Source organism: Odocoileus virginianus, chromosome 1, assembly GCF_023699985.2.
Source record: "Odocoileus virginianus isolate 20LAN1187 ecotype Illinois chromosome 1, Ovbor_1.2, whole genome shotgun sequence".
Taxonomy (NCBI): Eukaryota; Metazoa; Chordata; class Mammalia; order Artiodactyla; family Cervidae; genus Odocoileus; species Odocoileus virginianus.
In genome coordinates this window covers 59,354,334-59,375,010 of record NC_069674.1, presented here as the reverse complement: position 1 = coordinate 59,375,010, position 20,677 = coordinate 59,354,334, and the positions used below count along the sequence as shown (strand labels likewise).

Genomic DNA, 20,677 nt, shown 5'->3' with positions numbered 1-20,677 from the left:
TCAAATACTTATGACAAGTTAGAGATCAAAAATATGAAAAAATATTCAGAAAAGTAGATGATATTCATGACATGAATATAGTCAAAGTTCCAGACAGAGGACAGAAGAACTAGCAGTAGCAGGAAGGAAATAATACTAGAAATAATTCAAGGCAAGTTCCCAGAACTCAAGGGCATGGGTTTATAGATTTTAAGAGCCATGACAAAGTATATGATCATGACGTTTTGAAATGAAAGGAATAATTTCCTGAAAGCTTTCAGAGAGAGAAGCAAAAATAAAACGAAACTCTGATCATGGAGAAAGGGTTGGAAATCAGAATAGCAGGAAATAAAAAGTGTTAATTCAGCCAGAAATTGTGATATAACTCTTTTCAGAGGCTGGAGAGAAGAAAAAGAGGTTAAAAAAATACCAAAACAAAAAAACTAAATTCTCATCTACCATAGTAAGAAGTGAGTCGATAATCCATCTCAATGAAAAGTCTGGAGATAGCAAGAAAAGCATGCCATTTAGGTATTTGGTAGTAAAAACAAACAACAAACAAAAAAACCTGTTTCAATAAAAGAGTGAAAGGCCTTGTGAATACAGTGGTCATGGGCTGGGGAAGGGACGACCGTTTTTCAGTATCAACTTTGTAGAACGAGTACTTTTCTAACTATATGTGTTAATAATTTAGCAATTAAAATTAAAGAGTAGATAAGGATTTGCACGAGGTTTGCATGGGCCTGTTAAATATGACACTAATACTTCTTCTCCCTCCAGATTCCCGGTATATTCTTTTACCTGTCGTGCTACATCACCTCCACATGCACTTGCAAGAACAGAAGGACCTGATCATGTGTGCACGGATCCTTAGCAATGTATTTTGTCTCATCAAGAAAAATAGCTCAGTAAGTAAACACAGGTTATAGGATATAGTGCCCATCAGATGGCTTCTGGAAAGAAAATTTTAAGTTTTCTGAGAAAGCACACCAAAGAGTCATCCTTGGAGACTCTCACTTTCATTTCCATCTGTGTTGGATTTTTTACTTTTCTTCTAAAGGAATTTTTTTTTTTAACTTTGTAGGATGTCTGTAGCCCCAAATAACCTGCATGTCTTAAACTTGTATTTCAAGGAAGAACTGAATACCCAATGAGAAAAATTAGAAATCTCAAAGCCTCCCACATGTGTCTTTAATCTTGATAAATACTCTGTGGCAAGAATAAATTATTGCTTGCAAAGACAGTCTGTTTGGGCCCATTCAGTGAAAGACTGGATGATGATGGTCAGAGCTTGGCCACGGGCCTTGGGCCAAGCCCTGTGCAGATAGGGAAAGCTAAAGAGAGGCCCAGAAACCTGGTGGTATCTTGCACCACAACCATTACTAATCACTCCATTGTCATGGCTCTAGGAATTCCTGTCAATGTTCCTGACTCTTGAGGAATTGCAGTTTGTATTAGACGATAGAGTGTCAACAGAGAAAAATGGCACGCTTGCTTATAACCGGGGGTAACCCCCTGCATACTCATGGTTCAGAGGTCTGGTGTGAAGTCCATGTGCGAAGGATGTCCTAGTTTAGTTCCATCAGTTTGCACCTGTTTACTATGCAGCCTCATCCGTAACAACTTTTACACAGTAGGATTGGCAGTGAATGTTGGCATGCCTGTTTCTCTGCCTCCTACTTACTAGCATGCTACCGTTTCCCCATTTTCGTCCCTCTGAGTTATGATCACCTTCTGAAGAGCTTCCAGTAGAACTCTTGGACATAGGACTCCAGTACTGTGGGAACAGTTGTTGTTCAGTTGCTAAATCATGTCCAACTCTTTGTGACCCCATGGACTGCAGCATACCCGGCTCCTCTGTCCTTCACCATCGTCCGGAGTTTGCTCAGACTCATGTCTATTGAGTCAGTGATGCTTTTGTAACAGTCTCATCCTCTGTCACCCCCTTCTCCTCCTTCCTTCAATCTTTCTCAGCATCTGGGTCTTTTCCATTGAGTCAGCTCTTTGCATCAGGTGGTCAAAGTACTGGAGCTTCAGCTTCAGCGTCAGTCCTTCCAATGAGTATTAAGGGTTGATTTCCTTTAGGTTGACTAGTTTGATCTCCTTGCTGTCCAAGGGACTCTCAAGAGTCTTCTTCAGCACCTCATTTCAAAAGCATCAGGTCTTTGGTGGGAACAGAGTTGGCCCTTGAGAGAAAAAGACCAGAAACTCTGTGTCTGAAAGTATGGTGCGAGGTACCTGCCTAGGAGGGACCATTGCTTTTTACGTACCCAATTCAGTAAAGTAGAGCTATACCGTGCCTAGTGAGAATGTTTTTGCTAACTCTCATTGCTGAGAGTGAAAAGTAAGTTTAAAAGGTTACTGCAGAAAACCAAAAACATCAGGTGTTAGTAGAGATGATTTTTTTTCTTCCCTCTCCTATTTCATTGTTGAAGTTTTGGTCAGTTTTTGCACTTATCTGATAAGGATGTCAGAGCAGAAACTCTGTTCTGCGGGAAAATCTTTAGTAGTTTTCTTTCCAGTTGTAAGAAAGTTTATCATAAAATCCCAGCCAAAAGGGTTTTTCCAACTCATACTTTCTAAAAGTTTTCTTTGCAAAAGTAATCTTCTTGCTACACAAAGCATTTGTCATCATAGTGCTTTGTCTGGTGCAGTATAATAAGAACTCAAATCCAGTACCTTTAGTCAGTGCAGAAAACTTCACTCTCTCTCTCTCAAGTTCTGGGGCTTAGATAGTATTCATTTTGCTTCGGGAGAGCAGTCCCACCACAGCCACTGACATTAAGTCCAGTCTGTAACTAACATCATTCATTCAGACTGAATGCTGTTTGCTAATCTTTACATGTAGGGATTTTTAAAAATCACTTTATAGAAATAGTCATTTGCACTTAGGAGTTTTGGAAAATGACCCATGCAACTCCAGCGATGAGAAGAATAAATGTAAAAACAACCTGAAATCAAAAAATTACAAACTTAAAGCCAAGAGGGATGTTTAGTGAACTGTCAGGCCCAGAGAGGCAAACTTACCTCACAGAGAGACACACTCAATGTTAGTGGCATAGCTGGTGTTCCCAATTAGTCTGGGGTGTGTTTCAGACCATCACCCCACCTTTTTACTTGCATCTCAGGTTCCCACTGCGCTGCAGAGTCACGTACTCTTGGGTAAGGTGTTAATATCTCCATGCCTTTTGTTTTCTATGAAAGGTCATTCATTTAGATAAATTAGGGAGGTCCAGGACTGACGAGCTCAAGTCCTTTGTTAGGACTCTATTTTAGGCCACAATTTTCTGAGCACATTATTTTTTTTTCCTTTAGGAAAAATCTGTGCTGGAGGAAATAGATGTGATAGTGGCTAGCCTGCTGGACATCCTGCTGAGAACCATCTTGGAGATCACCAGTCGTCCGCAGCCATCTGGCTCCACCATGAGGCTTCAGTTTCAGGATGTCACGGTAAGGCCACGGCGCACAAAACTGCAGAGTTTTGCTTGTTAAAGCCTCAGTTGCTTTGAGGGTGGGAAATCTGAACTTGGGAGGTTGATCTGTGTTCATTTCAAATGTGTGTAAGTTTACCTTCGTTTTACCAGGGGATGGGAGTAAGATGCATGTTTGTTAAAAGATCTTCAATTAAGATATTTCTAATTGCAGAAAGGCCAAATTGGCCCAGTTCCCCACCCCCCCATTTTGCCCAATTCAAGTTAATCTGTGGCTCTACATCCTCAGTCTCCTTGATAACTATCCATTCTCTTTTCATTCATCAAATTGCTTGAGAAAGTTAGAACAGTGAAACAGAGCAATAGCAGTCAAGGGTCCTAAATTTTGATTGTGAATTTTTCACTATGGCTAGTAAGGATCTTAATTTGGTGGCGGGTTGGTGGGGGAGGTCAGTTTCCTCAGCTATGAATTGTGAAAGTTTGACCTGGTGATTTTGAGATATCTTCAAGCTCTACCATTTTATGGATCTAATGTAACATAAGTTGTAAATATTAAAACATAATTTATGTGATAGTTTATTTGTATATATGTGTGTGGAGAGAGAGATGTATAGATGGATGGATGGGTACATAAATCTTCACATTTGAAACTCACATTCAGTTGACCAATGTGGCCTTTTTTTTTTTAAGGTCTGATTCAGAACATTCTTCTAACTACCACTTGCAGAAATGGCAGTAGATGCTCTGGTTTTCCCATATAGGTTATTAACCAAAATGTCAGCCTTTTGCTATTATTTTTACAAATTGTGCACTATAGAACCACTATCATAAGAATGTTTGCCTAGCTCCTGATGAAGATAATTTTTTTTTTCTTTTACTTAAGAGAGTAGAGGGTTTCCCAGGTGTCTCAGTAGTAAACAAAAAAAAACCCATCTGGCAATCCAGGAGGTGCAGTTTCGATTCCTGGGTCAGGAAGATCCCCTGGGGGAGGAAACAGCAACCCACTGCAGTATTCTTGTCTGGGAAGTCCCCTGGACAGAGTGGGGTACAGTCCATGGTGTCGCAAAAGAGCTGGGCAGGACTTAGGGACTAAACAACAAACAACAACAAAACAGAAAGCCCACCCTGGCTGTCCTGCCAAGGTTGAATGTCTTAAGGATGGCCATCTTCTATTGCATTTTATTTTCTCTGCTTTCAGAGCTGAGATTTACCTGATTCTTCCTGCCAAGCTCCTGGTTGGGGAAGTAAAGTTACTCAATTTCTTGTAACAAGCTGCGGTTAAAGATTATACGAAAAAACTTCCTAATATATGTAATAGTTGTATTGCCTCATTAAAGAAAAGAAGAGGAAGCTATTAATTTCTCACGATCTGGTGGAATTTCATTTGTAGAATGACACCTACCTCACAGGGTTAGCTTTGTGTATTTGGCAACTCTTTGATCCATAGTAAATGCTCAAAACATGTTGTTTTTTCTTAAAACTACTGGACATCATTATGGATTTGAAAGTTTGCGTGAGTTTGTTTTGAATTTTTTTGTCCTGTCTTCTCATGTTTTTCTGAAATTCTTATTTTGTGATAATTTGAGTCACATGCAGTTGTGAAAAATAATACAGATATTCCATGTTCCTTTTATCCAGTTTCCCTAATGGTAATGTCTTTCAGAACTATAGCACAGTATCACAACTAGGATATCAACAGTAGTGCAGTCAAGATGCAGAATATTCCACCACCCCAAGAATCCCCTATCTTGTCCTTTTATAGCCAAACTCAATTCTCTCCCAACTCCACCTCCTTCTTAAGCCTGTCAACCACAAAATCTGTTCTCCTTTTCTTGTTATTTTGTCATTTTAAGAATGCTGTACTTGAGTCACTTCGCTGTACAACAGAGAATTGGTACAACATTGTAAATCGACTATTTTTAAAAAAATTTTTTAAAAAAATGTTATACAAGTAGAACCATACAGTACGTAACTTTTGTGATTGGCTTTTTTTTTTTTTACTCAGCTTAATCCTCTAGAAATTCATCCAGGTCATTGTGTATGTGTATATATACACATATATAAATATATATATATATATATATCTGTTCCTTTTTCTTACTGAGTAGTTTTCATGGTGTAGATATGCTGTAGTGGGTTTAACTATCTCCACTGAAGGCCATCTTGGTTGTTTCCAGATTTTGGCTGCTACTAACAAAGCTACTATAGATATTTGCGTGCAAGTTTTTATGTAAGCATAAGTCTTCATTTCTCTAGGATAAATACTCCCAGGAGTATGGTTGCTGGATTGTATGCTAGTAGCCTATTTTGGTTTTTAATAAATGGTCTTACCTACTTCCATAATGGGTGTATAACTTTACCTTCTCATATATACAGTGTATAATGAATGATCCAATTTCTCAGAACCTCATAAGCGTTTAGTGTTGTCACTTTGAGGAGTGGGGAAGGGATGGGGACCCTCGGATAGGTGGGTAGTGATATTTCATCGGTGGTTTTGACTTGTATTTCCCTAATGATTAATGAGGCCAAACATCTTTTCACATACTTGTTTGCCATCTATATATCACTTTCAGTGGAATATCTTTTTATGTCTTTTCTCCTTTTTCTAATTGGATTGCTGTCCTTGGTTGAATATGTCATTTACAAATATTTTATCCCACTTCTGTAGCTTGTTTTTTCATCCTTTTAACAGGGTCTTTTTGTTGTAGAGCAAAAGTTTTTAATTTTGATGAAGTCCAGTTTATCAATTTTTCCTTTGATGGATCATGCTTTTGATGTCAAGTTTAAGAACTCTTTTTGTCTAGCCCTATATTCTGAAGGTTATCTCCTAGGTTTTTTTTTCTTTTTGCCTAAAAGTATTATAGTTTTATATGTCACATTAAAGTCTGTGAACCGTTTTGAGTTGATTTTTATATTCACTGTGTCAGATAATTTTAACATCTCTATTATCTCAGTGTTGACATCTCTTGTCGTTTTTCATTCGGTTTGAGATCTTCTTGGGTTTTTGTATGACGAGTGATTTTCAGTTGAAACCTGGACATTTTTGTATTATAAGACTCCAGCTCTTATTTAAACCTTCTGTTTCACGTGGCCTTATGTGACACTACTTAGCAAGGAAAGGGTGAGGATGCCCACTCACGGTGGGCAGTTGGAGGCAGAAATCCAGGCTCCTTGCCTTGGCTTCACTTACACAGACCAGTGGTCATGAAAATACCTGCCCCCTATTTGGCTCTGCATTCTGGAGACAGATGTTGGGGTATCCCATCACAGCCTTGTAAAGATGGAAATCTGGACTCCCCATTTGGCTCTTGCAGGTTTGAAAACAGCCAGATTTTTGTGATGTTGAGCTACAGTAGAGAAGTTACTGCTAAAAGTTTTGTCTTGTTAAACTTCCCCTTTCCTGGTCCTTTGGCTTAAGAGAGCAGGCTTACTGGGAGGTGCCAGGCAGAGGTGGGGGGTTAGGGAGATTGTTGCAATTACTGTTATTTCAAGGAGGCCAGCTTCTTCAACTCCAGGGGCAGGATATAGGAGGCAAAAAGAAAACCCAGAGAACACAGCACCCTGTCCTTCCTTGGGTCTGAGGTCTCTAGCAGGCCTGTTCTCTTCTTTCCACTTTCCAGAGTCATCTTGTTTGTTTTGTATATAATGGAGGGGTTTTTGTTGTACTTGGTAGAAGGAATTGGGAAAAGCATATATACTCCAGCTTCCCAAAAGCAGAAGAGTCTCCTTCATTTTGGTTTTGCTGGTAACATTTCAACTGCTTCCTGGCAATACAGCTCCAACACAGTCCTAAAATTATAATGGCCAAGCAAACAAAATCACAGCAAATGCTCCATGTGGTCAAAGACTGCCCAAGGTCAAAAGCTAAAATACTTTGTCAAACTGCTTTGTATCTATCAACAGGGTTGAAACTGTCAAATTTTTCTGGGCCATGCATGACCTGTAGGTCTTCACAGCATAATGTTGTAGTTTAGTTGCTCAGTTGTGTCCAGCTGTTTGCAACCCCTTGGCCTGTAGCCCTCTAGGCTCCTCTGTCCATAGGATTTCCCCAGCAAGAATACTGGAGTGGGTTGCCATTTCCTCCTCCAGGGGATCTTCCCCACCCAGGGATCGAACCTGTGTCTCCTTCTTGGCAGGTGAATTCTTTACCAGTGAGTTACCTGGGAGGTCCTCACAGTATAATAACCAGTGCAAATTAAGAGACTTAAGAAGGCAGTGAGTGATGCTCATGGGTGGGTTTGGGCAGACAGGGCGTTTGTCTGGTCTGCTACAATTTTAGGAAAATCACATAAAGTGAAACCTTTCCCTCGTATAGCTGTTTTGTGGCCCTTGCCGTGTGCCAAACCAAACTCTGGGTATGTGGGATGAAGTTTGCAAGAAATGTCCACTTAAATAGTTTGGTATCTTAGATTTTATAGATTTTATGCTGCAAGATAGTATTTTTTTTTTCGAATCCTCAAGCAGACCCGGTCTAAATCCTACTCTGCCCTTTGATTAGCTGTGCATGCTCTTGGGCAAGCTTCTGTTTAATTGTCTTTAAAATAGAGAAAGTAATTGTACTTATCTGAACATGAGTTTAAGGGTTTCATCAAATATATAAAAGTGTTTAAGCAATATGAGTACATTTTAGCCATTAGTAATTGTGGTAGCAACAGACTGGTGTTAATAATATTATTAATAATATTATTATTATATTATATTAATATTAATAATAATAATAATATTGTAGAAGTAATATCTATGTTGTTATTGAACGAATCGAGTTCAGCTGCTTCCCACTTACAAGATCAATTACACACTCACAAATGGTAGAAAAGAAAGATGCCTTTACTCAAAATGCCAGCCATCTGGGGAGATGGTGAACTCAGCATCCCCCAAAACCACCTACAAAGATTCTGCTCAGCAACAAAAGCTTAAAAAAAAAAAAAATAAGGAAGTAACCTCAGTTCATCATTGAGATCGGGTGTTAGAATCACCACCATTCTTCAACTGTGTGCAGGCCTGTCCTACCCTCGTGACCTTCCTCTAGATGTTATCTCGTTCATACAGTTCGGTCACACGTTTTGTTCAGATTACTGAAGGGAAAGCTAGAGAAGAGATCTGGTCATTTGTTCATTACTTATTCTTCATTTCTTCTTTGATCTACAGAAGGAACAGACAAGTTAGGCAAAGTATTGTGTGATTAAAAGATTTGAAAGGTGTGTTGGGCTAGAGATGAGTAGAACGTGAGGGTGCCTGGTTTAAAAGTTAGCTATAGTGTAGCTCTGCTAAAGTGACAGGGAAAAGGGTCTTCCTGCTGAAGGCAGTTTCCTATAAGAGCTGCTTTATTGTTGTTGTTTATTATTGTTGTTTAGTTGCTAAGTCATGTCCAACTCATGACCCAGTGGACTGTAGCCTGCCAGGTCCTCTGTCCATGGGATTTTCCAGGCAAGAATACTGTAATGGGTTGCTGTTTCCTTCTCCAGAGGATTTCCCTGACCCAGGGGTTGAACCTGCATGTACTGCATAGGCAGGCAGATTTTTACTCCTGAGCCACCAGGAAAGCCCCTTAAAGAGCTACTTACTTTTTAACTAATTCTAAGGTGAGAAATGGGTCCTGATCATTGGCAAGGTTATTTCTCTGGGCACTGAAGACCTATCTGATTCCTTCCTCTTTCTGAATTAGAGAACAGGCTCTCTGAATAGGGAGGTTTCCCATGACAGTCCTACCCTGAGCACCTTTCTGCCTTTACAGGAAACGTGCCCACTATAAGTGGACATGCTGTGGGTAAAAGCCAGTCCCACCGTGTGTCATGGTGAAGTGTTTCAGCTCTCTGTAAGTGCCACATCTGTCACCCTGTCTCCTGGTAATGCCAACAGGATGACTGGCTTCCACTCTTGTCATAATTCCAGATAACAGTAGCCTTATTTTTACCATCTAAATGGGTTGTACTTTTTGTTCTTCTACCAACTGCTGTTTAAGCTTTAAAATGCTCTCACTAGTTGAGGGGAGTTGGGGGAGGGTAGAGCACCATTGTAATCAGTTCCATTCAAACATCTAATTGTACATGGAAGCAGATTTTATAAAGAGGCATGTATGGCCATTTGTTCACACCCTCAACTATTGGACTCCAGGGTTGCTTACAGTTGGTAAGTGCATCTGTGTACAAAGTTCTGTTCAGCACTGTTTATAGTACAGGTGACTTAGTTCAGCAGGAACCATGCCTAAGACACAGGTCTACATTTGTCTGCAGTTTTTGTGTGCTACGGGCTGTGGTTGGGGGAAGAAGAAGGCAGAATTCTGTACGGGGGAATTCTGGGGGAAATTTGGGTATATATAATGAAAGGTTTCTTGAAGACCTTATAGCAATCTACTAATCTTATTCCCAGTTATTGGTGGAAATGGCCATTATACTCAATCTAGTTGTAATATGGATGAAACCACTGTGGCGTGGAGTTCTTGCTAAAGGTGATTTGTACTTAAATTCCAACATTAAAATGAATTGAATCTTGGCTGACAATAATTTAGTTTTTATTTTTAACAAATTATGAGTCTACGGCTTTCATGCAGACACTTAAAGTCTCTTAAAAACAAAATTGCAGGTGAAAAATATGTCAGTGAAATATTGAACATCTCGGCCTCTTAACAGGGTTAAATGTTCCTAAACTGATGAAGTGAATAAATAAAATGACATCGTAAGGTAGATATTGGAATTGACAACATGTCTTAAATGTGCCAGGATGAGATATTAGCATGACAAGTTGTTTGCATTGGGCCTAAACCGGATGTGACAGAGATAAATAGTCAATAATATGGATTCAGAGAGAGATTCTCTTAGTTCAGTGACTGTAAAGATTTAATGAAATGAATATCTTTTCATTTTTGAGTAATTTTTATGATTTACTAAAATCATTAAAAATAATGTCATTTAAGATATATCACTATTCATAGACAGAATGTATGTTGAAATAGTCTAAGAATGTTAATCTCATAGATACATTGGAGATAGTTTGGTTAAGATGCAGAAAAACTGAAGATGAAAAATTGAATGCATTACTACTAACTAGATTTGTGTTTTCAGGTTGAGACATAAGAGCAGCTAAAAAGCGCAGACATTAACAAAGTAATATATTGAGCTTAGAGGGTATTTCTGCTAGCCCATACTGGTGAGCTCTTAAATATTTGCCCTAAAAAGTGTGTAGGAATATTAATTTGTCATATCTATGTGTTGCAAATTATTATACACATGCAAGGAGTCAACTTGCATCTCTGGTTCTTGAGTGTGTGTGTGTGCATGCGCGTGCACATTCATTCAATCAGTCATGTCAGACTCTTGGAACCCAGTGGTCTGTAGTCCACTAGGCTTTTTGTCCATGGGATTTTCCAGTTAAAAATACTGGAGTCAGTTGCCATATCCTCCTCCAGGGGATCTTCCTGACCCAGGGATTGAATCTGCATCTTTTGCATCACCTGCATTGGCAGGTGGATTCTTTGCCACTAACATGGCCATAAAGTAGCATCCTTGGGCCTCCCATGGCCTTGGTGGCTTTGTCTTGACTTAGCTACTGCTATGGGTAGATTCCATTTCTCAAAGCTTTTAGTCTCAAGTTGTACATATGAGTCTATAATATTTTCCCATGTAAACTCAAAGAATTCAATTCCCAGTTAAACTGCATTTCTCTAAATCCACAGTCACTTATCACTGGTTACCTCTTTTGTTGTGCTTATACTGTTTTAAATGTACTTAAAAGTAGGTAAATTCTTTGCTGAGCAAAAGTTTCATTGAAAACAAATATTTTAAGTTAGAAATGCATCAGGAAGTGCAGCAATAATGATTTTGTGTGTGTGTATGTGTTCTCAGTCACTCAGTTGTGTCTGACTCTTTGTCACCCCATGGACTGAAGCCCTCCAATCTCCTCTGTCCATTGGATTTTCAAGGCAAGAGCACTGGAGTGTGTTGCCATTTCCTTCTCCAGAGGATCTTACCAACCAAGGGATCTAACCCACCCACATCTCCTGTGACTCCTACTTTGGTGGGCGGGTTCTTTTCCTCTGAATCACCAGGGAAGCCTGATAATTTTATCAGTCCTCAAATCTACGGATGCTATATGTATTTTTTTCTTTTCATTATTAATTTTTAAGATTTGGATTTTATGGAAGTCAGTTGCATAGCACCCAAGCACAAAAGAATCACAATTAACTTTAACTATTCTTAGACTTGTGGTTGCTGGGGGGACTGGGGGTGAAAGGGGAGGGATGGATTGGAATTGGGGGTTAGCAGATGCAAACTAGTATATACAGGATGGATAAACAAGATCCTCCTGTATAGCACAATGGACTGTCTTCAATATCCTGTGATAAGCCATAATGGAAAAAAATATGAAAAAGGATGTTTATACGTTCTATATAACAATCACTTAGCTGTACCACAGAAGTTAATACAACATTGTAAATCAACTATATTTCAATAAAATTTTTAAAAATTAACTGGTCTTAAAAGGAGATTGAAACCAACATTATGCAGTGTATGGCTTTCTTTACGTCCAGCAAGTTAGCTGATAGGCCCTTTAATGAGCTGGAGAAGAACATAGGAATTCAAATATTGAGCAGGAAGTTACAGGAAGAGCTTTGGAGTATAAAAAGCTGGAAATAACTCCAATTCTGCCACTTTCTTTTTTAGTCCACCAAACCTTTATTTTACTTTCTTTCAATTAGTATTCCCTATGCTATACATCAGAAATTAACACAACATTGTAATCAACTATACTTCAATTAAAAAAAAGAAAGAAAAAAATTAGTATTACATTCCCTACCTTATAGCACTGATATGAAGCTCAAATGATGCAATGAACTAAGGCACAGTAAATGCTTAATAAATAGTTGGAGCCGCATTGCCTCACCTTCTTTAAGTGTATGTAGTTACTGCCCTACTGAAAAGCTTCCACCTAAGTTAAAAAAAAAAAAAAAACTCTAAATTTTAAATTTTAAAGTGCATGTCTACCATGATCACAGGGAGAAATTTTGACTGTAATGTCATGGTTAATTTAGATTAAGACAATATCATATTGTAAATTTGGATCATAGTGGGTTTTTTCTTCAAGTGTTCTATTTGAGAGCACTTTGAGAGTTGAAAGTAAGTTGCTGATGTTGCTTTATGTACTTGCTAAAACAATGTGCTTGCTCTTTTTTTCATTAGGGGGAGTTTGTTGCTTGTCTCCTGTCCCTATTACGGCAAATGACAGATAGACATTATCAGCAGCTTCTTGATAGTTTCAATACAAAAGAAGAACTAAGGGTAAGTGACATTATATGGTGTTATTTAGTATATCTTTTTAGCTTCTCTTTTTCTTATTTATCATCATTCAGATAATTTTTTCACCATTGCTTTATCTGATTCCATTAAATTCTGTTTTTTATCAGATTTATCCATAGATTTGCTCTTCTGTAAATTGACTCTTTAAAATTTCTGTACCCAAGCTGAGAAATTAACTCTTATTTTGGGCAAGCATATAAGATTTGAAACACCTATCATCAAAGTCCAGTAAAGTAACCTAGAAATAGAGTAACAGAACTAATGAGACAAAAATCAAATAGACTAATAGTGGTAATGTTGCCTTAACAGAAAATAAGGGAGAACATATTATCTTAATAGAAATAGCCTTAATATAAAATAAGGGAGAATATATTTTAGCTGATTTCATCCTGCTAAAGCCGATGGACAGGGAGGCCTGGCGTGCTGCAATTCATGGGGTCACAAAGAGTTGGACACGACTGAGCAACTGAACTGAACTAAAAGCCACAGTGAGAAGTTCTGGCTACAGTATTCTGACTAGGGAGGCAGAGTTTATATTTGATATTCTCTATAGGCTGTAGTCTAATCATTATGCTATGCTACTCTGACAGTCTGACATTAAATAGAAAATATTGATGTCTGATTTGTAAAAGTCTGATCTTTGCCAAGATTTAGGGAACCTTAATGCTTCCTTCCTTTAATGCTTCCTGGTGTGCTGCAGTCCATGGGATTGCAAAGAGTTGGATACAAATGGCCACTGAAAAACAATGCTTCCTTCATGGTGTTCACTAAAATCTTAGATGTTGATTGTCCTCAGTGATAGGAATGATCTGTCATCTGTCATTAGTTATGTTTATTTCTCTTCCATTGCTTCAGTTTCCAGACAGGTTCATACATAAGCCATCAAAATGGAAGGGTTTCTTTAGTGCTGGCGAAACCACCCTCCTTCTCAGATGGGACTTAAACCCACAATCTCTGGCTTAGGAGGGGACTCAAACCCCATCTTTCTATTGAAACTGCTCACCTTCTCACCTGAACTCACTGAAGCTCAGGTTCTTTTGTTCTGTCACAGAAAGAATTCAGCAAGAGGCAAAGTGATAGGAGAACAGTGAGATCATTAGCATAGAACGCTTGTGAGAGATACACAAGTGGGCCAGCAAGACAGTGCACCCCCAAGAACAAAGAGGGCTACATTTTTTTTAATCAAAGAAAAAGTGGGGAAAAGACCACCTTCTTCCTCGTTTGGGGGTAGATATAAAGGTTTTACATCATCAGTTCTGCCTTTGAACCCAGTGTGGACTGAGACTGTCATGGCACTATTTAAGTCATATGTATATTAGTAAATATAGTAATTCATCTCAGATTTTGGTATAATACCCTTTTTCAAATAGTTTCTTTCCCCTTTCACCTGTATTCCTATCTTGACTACATACAGAAATGCTGCTCTTCAAAGACCATTAATTTCCTGACTTCATGTAACATATCTATTGTCTTGTGTTTTAACTATCACAACTTGTTCACAGGTTGAGTGTGCCTTGCACTTGAATGCACCTGATCGTCCTTAAAGGTGGTATAGATTGTTGCTAGGTTACTGTCTTTTCTTGAGTGATTAGCCTATAACAGTTTCACAAACCCTCTTAAAATTCTGTTTGTTTTTAATCCTCTCTCTAGTGAGATTTCTAAACTGTTAATTTTCCTCCTCTGTCCCTATCATTAAGGGATGAAGAATTATAAGACAGTGGATATAGTTACACTGTAAGAATTACATGATTAAAAGCCTTCATGGTGTCAATGGATAGGGAAAAAGTGGAAACAGTGTCGGATTTCATTTTTTGGGGCTCCAGAATCACTGCAGATGGGGACTGCAGCCTTGAAATTAAAAGACGCATGCTCCTTGGAAGAAAAGCTATGGAAAACCTAGACAGTGTATTAAAGATTAGAGAGATCACTTTGCTGACAAAGGTCCATATAGTCAAAGCTATGGTTTTTCCAGTAGTCATGTATGGATGTGAGAGTTGGACCATAAAGAAGACTGAGCACTGAAGAATTGATGCTTTTGAACTGTGGTGTTGGAGAAGACTCTTGAGAGTCCCTTAGATGGCAGGGAGATTAAACCAGTCAATCCTAAAGGAAATCAATCCTGAATACTCATTGGAAGGACTGGTGCTGAAGCTGAAGCTCCAATACTTTGGCCACCTGATACGAAGAGCCGACTCGTTGGAAAAGACCCTGATGCTGGGAAAGATTGAGGGTGTGATAGAGGATGATATGTATGGATGATATCACTGACTCATTGGACATGAGTTTGAGCAAACTCAGTGAAGAACAGGGAAGCCTGACGTGCTGCAGCCCATGGGGTCACAGATAGTTGGACATGACTTAGTGATTGAGCAATGGTGTCTTAGAGCAAGATTTATAGTTTTAATATAGATAATGCATAAGGGTCACTTCTTTTTGACTTTTAAATGTTGTATAATCTCAGATGAATTTTTCAATTACCTTGGATCAGTTTATAAGCAGAGTCATATGAAACAAAGAATAGATTTGGGCAGGTGTAATCTATTTGACAGTTGATTAGCATATGTCCAAACCTGAAAATATCATGTTTTTCATGCTTGTATTAATATTTAATCTTGAGGTTAGAATTTGAAATGGATAAATAGATCTTAGAGCTTATCTACTCTACATACAGAAATCCATGTGATTAAAAAGGAAAATAATTGTGCAGTTATGAACTATCATCACAAGTTGAATATTTAACACAGCTAAGGAATCATTAGATTTTATGAAGTCTGTAACTTCATATTTCAGAATTCACATAGGAAAAGATTATGTATTTTCACAGAGCCTGGGAATAAAAAAAATAGTGGAAAAGCATAAGCCAGAAAAACATTGTCTAATCTAGGTATTGAGTTTTATGCTTTAATATTCATGTTAACAATAATAAAGCAAATGAAAATAATGAATGATAATGGAATAATGAAAATAATGGAATGTTTCAGGTGACTTTTTCTTTGGTCAGCCACATGCTTTTTCAAAAGACATATGTCCCTCTTCAAAATAGTGGAGCCTAAAAACAAAACAAAACTGGACTTTCAGGTCAGGAAAATTATTTAATGATAATACTTTATCTGTCCTTCAGAAAGTATAGATTGAGCAATTCAGGCATACCAAGTGCTGTCAGTGTTGTTATGTAACCAGTGGCAAAAAGGCCATTTCCTGTTGGGGGGTGGGATCAAACAGGTTAATGGGCAGTGACATAGGCAAATGAAGTGGTGAAGACACAGAGTTAACACGCAGTGCCTTGGAGCATCTAGGAATTGCAGCCAGCCCAAACTCAAGGGTAGAGGAAACCTTGCCAAAGGAAGTCTTGGCTGAAAACTGAGTAGGAGTGTGCTGACCATGTTTGGCTAAGACATTCGGCTCTCAACTATGCTAGTGCTCAGTCGCGAAGCTGTGTCTGACTCTTTGTGACCCAATGGGCTGCAGCACGCCAGGTTCCTCTGTCCTTCACTCTCTCCCGGAGTTTGCTCAGATTCATGTCCATTGAGTTGGTGATGCCTATCTCAACATCTCATCTGCTGCCACCCACTTCTTCCACCCAGATATCCTGATACACCACATCTGCCATTCTACCATTATAATAGTTACTAGAATCTGGAATCTTTTTGCTTGTTTATATATATCCCAACTCCTAGCTACTAGGTTATATAAGCTTCTTGACATCTGAAACTATTGCTGGTTCACTGCTGTATCCTCAAGCCCAGAACTTGCCTAACACATTGTCAGTATTCAGGCAACATCTGTGAATGGACTGACTGTAGAGTTTAGAAGAGAGTTGTAAAATGTAAGCCTCTCTGAATATATATATAGAGAGAGATTTTATTATGAAGACGTTGGAAAACTATGGAGGGTTTTAAGAAGGGACAGACATGATCACATTTGTATTAAGAAAGACCTATCTGGATGCACTATGGAATTATTGCATATTTGGTAAATTTGATGAGCATTTTCAATGCATTGGTAAGAGTGGGAAGCCAAGGTGTCATAGACTGAAGGATTAAAAAAGAAAAAGATGTAGTGGATGTAAACTGTGTTTCAAAAAGAGGAGTATAAGGTGTCTACTGAAGGAGAACTTGAGCTATTAGAGGAATATTTGTCATGGAGAAAGCTTAAACATATTGAATTGTTAATAATCAGAGCTGGTAGAAAGGGAGACACTAAAAATAAAAAGGTGCTAACTCACCGGGGAAAGTCCCTACGAAAGCAGCAGGAGGGACCTAATTAATCTTACGCCTTGCCCAGTGTAAGACTGGAAGGAAAATAACTGGAGTGAAGGCAGGCTGGAGGGCATTTATCTTATGAAAGGCTAATTAGTCATCTGGTTTTCATCTGTACTTAAAAAATGCAGATGCCACCTTTTAGCATATGTTTTTCGTGTTCTCAGTTTTCTTCAAAGTCAGATATCTGTATTCATGCTACTGAAACCTATGTTACAAGACTTTCCAAAGATGATTGCAGTGGCCCACAGTCCCTTAACTAGAGTCCTCATACCACATGTATTTCAGAAATCAGAATGTTTGCTATTCCAGAAAGATAGTGTGGCACATATACTGTGTAGTATCATCTATAGCATCTCCAGGAGTACTAGTGGTAGCAACTACAGTTTGACCCTTGAACAATGTGCAATTGAAAATCCACATGGAACTTAGGGTCAGTCCTCTGTATATGTGGTTCCTCTGTATCCCAGTTTCCTCTGTATCTGTAACTCCATATACACGGATTCAACCAGCTACAATTGTGCAGTATTGGGGTATTTACTACTGAAAAGCTGAAACTACAATACTTTGGCCACCTGATGCAAAGAACTGACTCATTTGAAAAGGCCCTGATGCTGGGAAAGACTGAAGGCGGGAGGAGAAGGGGACAACAGAGGATGAGATGGTTGGATGGCATCACCAACTCAATGGATATGAGTTTGAGCAAGTTCTGGGAGTTGGTGATGGACAGGGAAGCCTGGTGTGCTGCAGTCCATGGGGTTGCAAAGAGTCAGACATGATTGAGCGACTAAACTGAACTGAATTGAACTGAACTATTGAAAAAAATCTGTATAAGTGAATCTGCACAGCCAAACCCATATTGTCAAGGGTCCACTGCATAATCAAACACTCAGTTTTTCTGCAGCTAAACAAAATATTCAGTCTAGGTGGGATATATAAAGACCTTCTAAGTAGTTTGGTTTTGCTGCCAAATGGATCCTCAAACCAAAAGTCTTAAGAGGACTATGGGCTTTGGTATTCTTATAAAGGAACTGAGGTCCTCAAAAAGCAAACATTTAGTCTCATGGAGCTGAATCTTAGGGAAACCTGAACAAACTTTTTGACCAACTCAGTACATATGCAGCACTGTTCTAAGAGGTTGATTAGCATTGACTCATTTAATCCTGAAAAGAACCCCATGAGGTAGGCACTATTATCATTTTATTGTGTCAGGCACTTGACTCAATAAATATTTGTTGAGTACCTTGACTAGATGTCTGGGATATCAAGACTAATAAAACAGTCTCTATTAATGCCTTTATGTTATTAGGGCATCTAAATCACTGTTAGAAATGTGTGTGATATGTATTGATATAAACAACAGTGATGATGGCTAACAGTTATAGGTGAAGGTGAAGTCACTAAGTTGTGTCCGACTCTTTGTGACCCCACGGACTGTAGCCTACCAGGCTCTTCCATCCATAGGATTTTCAAGGCAAGAGTACTGGAGTGGGTTGCCATTTCCTTCTCCAGCAGTTATAGAGTCCCTCCTTACTCTCACCCTCATAGCCATGAACCAGATACAGTGCTAAACTTTTCTTGCAGTGTCTCATTTCATCACCCCCTGCAGTGAAGATTGATACTATTTCATTCCCAAGTAACTGGGAGGGCTAGGAATTCTTTTAATGTCTAAGCTCTTGGCTTAGTCAACAAAACTCAACTTTCCCCCATACTTTCATAACCCAAAATCTTTGATCTAAAATTGTACAACCTTTTCCTTTATCACCTCTTTATAAAAAATGAGCTATTCTAGTCATGAATTGGAGGTATCTGAAAATACCAAAGTAGCAGAGGGAGAGTTTGGGGAGATTTTTTTTGGTTAGGTGAGAAATTGAATAAATAAGGAGTATCAGGTAAGAAAAGATAAAGCTTCATTGTTGTTGTTGTTTAGTCTCTAAGTCATGTCCAACCCTTTGTGACCCCATAAACTGTGGCATGCAAGGCTTCTCTGTCCATCACTATCTCCCTGAGTTTGCTAAAACTCATGTCTATTGAGTCAATGATGCCATACAACCATCTTATCCTCTATTGCCCCTTTCTCCTTTTGCCCTCAATTTTTCCCAGCATCAGGGTCTTTTCCAGTGAGTCTGCTCTTCACATCAGGTGGCCAAAGTATTGGAGCTTCAGCATCAGTCCTTCCAATGAATCTTCAGGACTGATCTCCTTTAGGATGGATGATTGGACCTCCTTGCAGTCCAAGGGACTCTCAAGAGTCTTCTCCAATACCACAGTTCAAAAGCATCAATTCAGCACTCAGCTTTCTTTATGGTCCAACTCTCACATCCATATACGACTAATGGAAAACCATAGCTTTGACTAGACGGACCTTTGTCAACAAAGTGATCTCTCTGCTAACTTTCTCGAGTGATTAGTGAAAAATCATAGCTGATACTGGAATTAGACACTGAAAATCCCAATAAGCCTACCAGTTTAAAGTAATAAAGCATACATCCTCTTTTCCTTCACACATATGTATTCTAATTCCCAGAGGTAACTACTGTTAACACATCAGGGTATATCTTCATAGACTGTTTTCTTTGCTGCATCCGCATGCCTATGGATCATATTATTCATATGGGTTGCACTTCTTTTCACACAATAATTTATCATGGACATTATATAGCCCACTGCATCATTCATTTTTCTGAATCTCATTATATAATGTTCCAAAGTTAATCATTCCCCTTTTGGTGAGCATTCAGTATGTTTATGACTTTTTCCATTAGAAAGGATCCTTCATGGGAATGTAAATTGGAAAGCTATTGGAGAGAACAGTATAGAGATTCCTTACAAAACTAAAAATAGAGCTACCATATTGTCCTGTAATCTTAATCCTGGCCATATATCTAGACAAAATTCTAATTTGAAAAGCTACATGCACTCCAATTTCATAGCCACACTATTTACAATAGTCAAGATATGAAAGCAACCTAAATGTCTATCAATGGAGGAATGCATAAAGTTGTGTTATGTATATACAGTGCACACCTGAAACTAACACAACATTGTAAATTAACTATACTTCAATAAAAAGATTAAAAAAAATGAAATAACTACCTTCTATCAAAAAATATACATATGTATATATTAATATAAAGAAGGGACCCTGCCATGTACATCTTAATGTCAATACATAGATCTCCATGGACTTGTGCCCTTATTGCTGTAGAATGAATTTCTGGAATTTGAACTGTTGGATCATGGGATATACACATTCTAAATCTTATTTGGTGCTGACAAATTATATACTGAGATTTTCAAATTACTGTTTTGGTTGTTCATTTTTTTTTTTCTTCTTATCAATTCAAAGAGGGATTTGGCCTAGCAATTCCCCATGAGTCTCTAAATCAAAATGATTGTTGCAAGTATGTAGTTCTCAAGTATCTGCTAAGCCTCGAGTATTTGAATTCCATTCTTGCTTGGAAAACTTGGGTGTCTCCAGGGTTACTCTTGGAGTCGCTTCTAGCATGGTGAACAGTAGGCTGTTTCTCCTTGGTCTTTAGGTCCTTGTGTGTGAGTCACAGAGTCAGCTGAAGTGTGGAGGAGCATGGCCCTCCGTGCTAGTCCTCTGGATTGTTTCCTTCCTTCTCTAGAACCTGCCATTATTTTAGAAATGATCAAAAGTGAGAACTAAGCAGTGATTAAAGTTTTTTTCCTTCTTCTGTAGTCAGTAATG

General features: G+C 38.6%; 1 protein-coding gene across 2 annotated transcripts in view; it reads left to right on the top strand.

Annotated features, from left to right (window-relative positions):
• The window catches only part of DOCK4 (dedicator of cytokinesis 4), a 470,931-nt gene that overhangs the window by 345,678 nt on the left and 104,576 nt on the right, over positions 1 to 20,677 (top strand). For both annotated transcript variants that reach the window (XM_070468527.1, XM_070468524.1), the window contains exons 24-26: positions 760 to 887; positions 3,295 to 3,429; positions 12,587 to 12,685. In XM_070468527.1, coding sequence (XP_070324628.1) covers positions 760 to 887; positions 3,295 to 3,429; positions 12,587 to 12,685 — 362 coding nt within the window. The remainder of the gene's footprint in view (positions 1 to 759; positions 888 to 3,294; positions 3,430 to 12,586; positions 12,686 to 20,677) is intronic.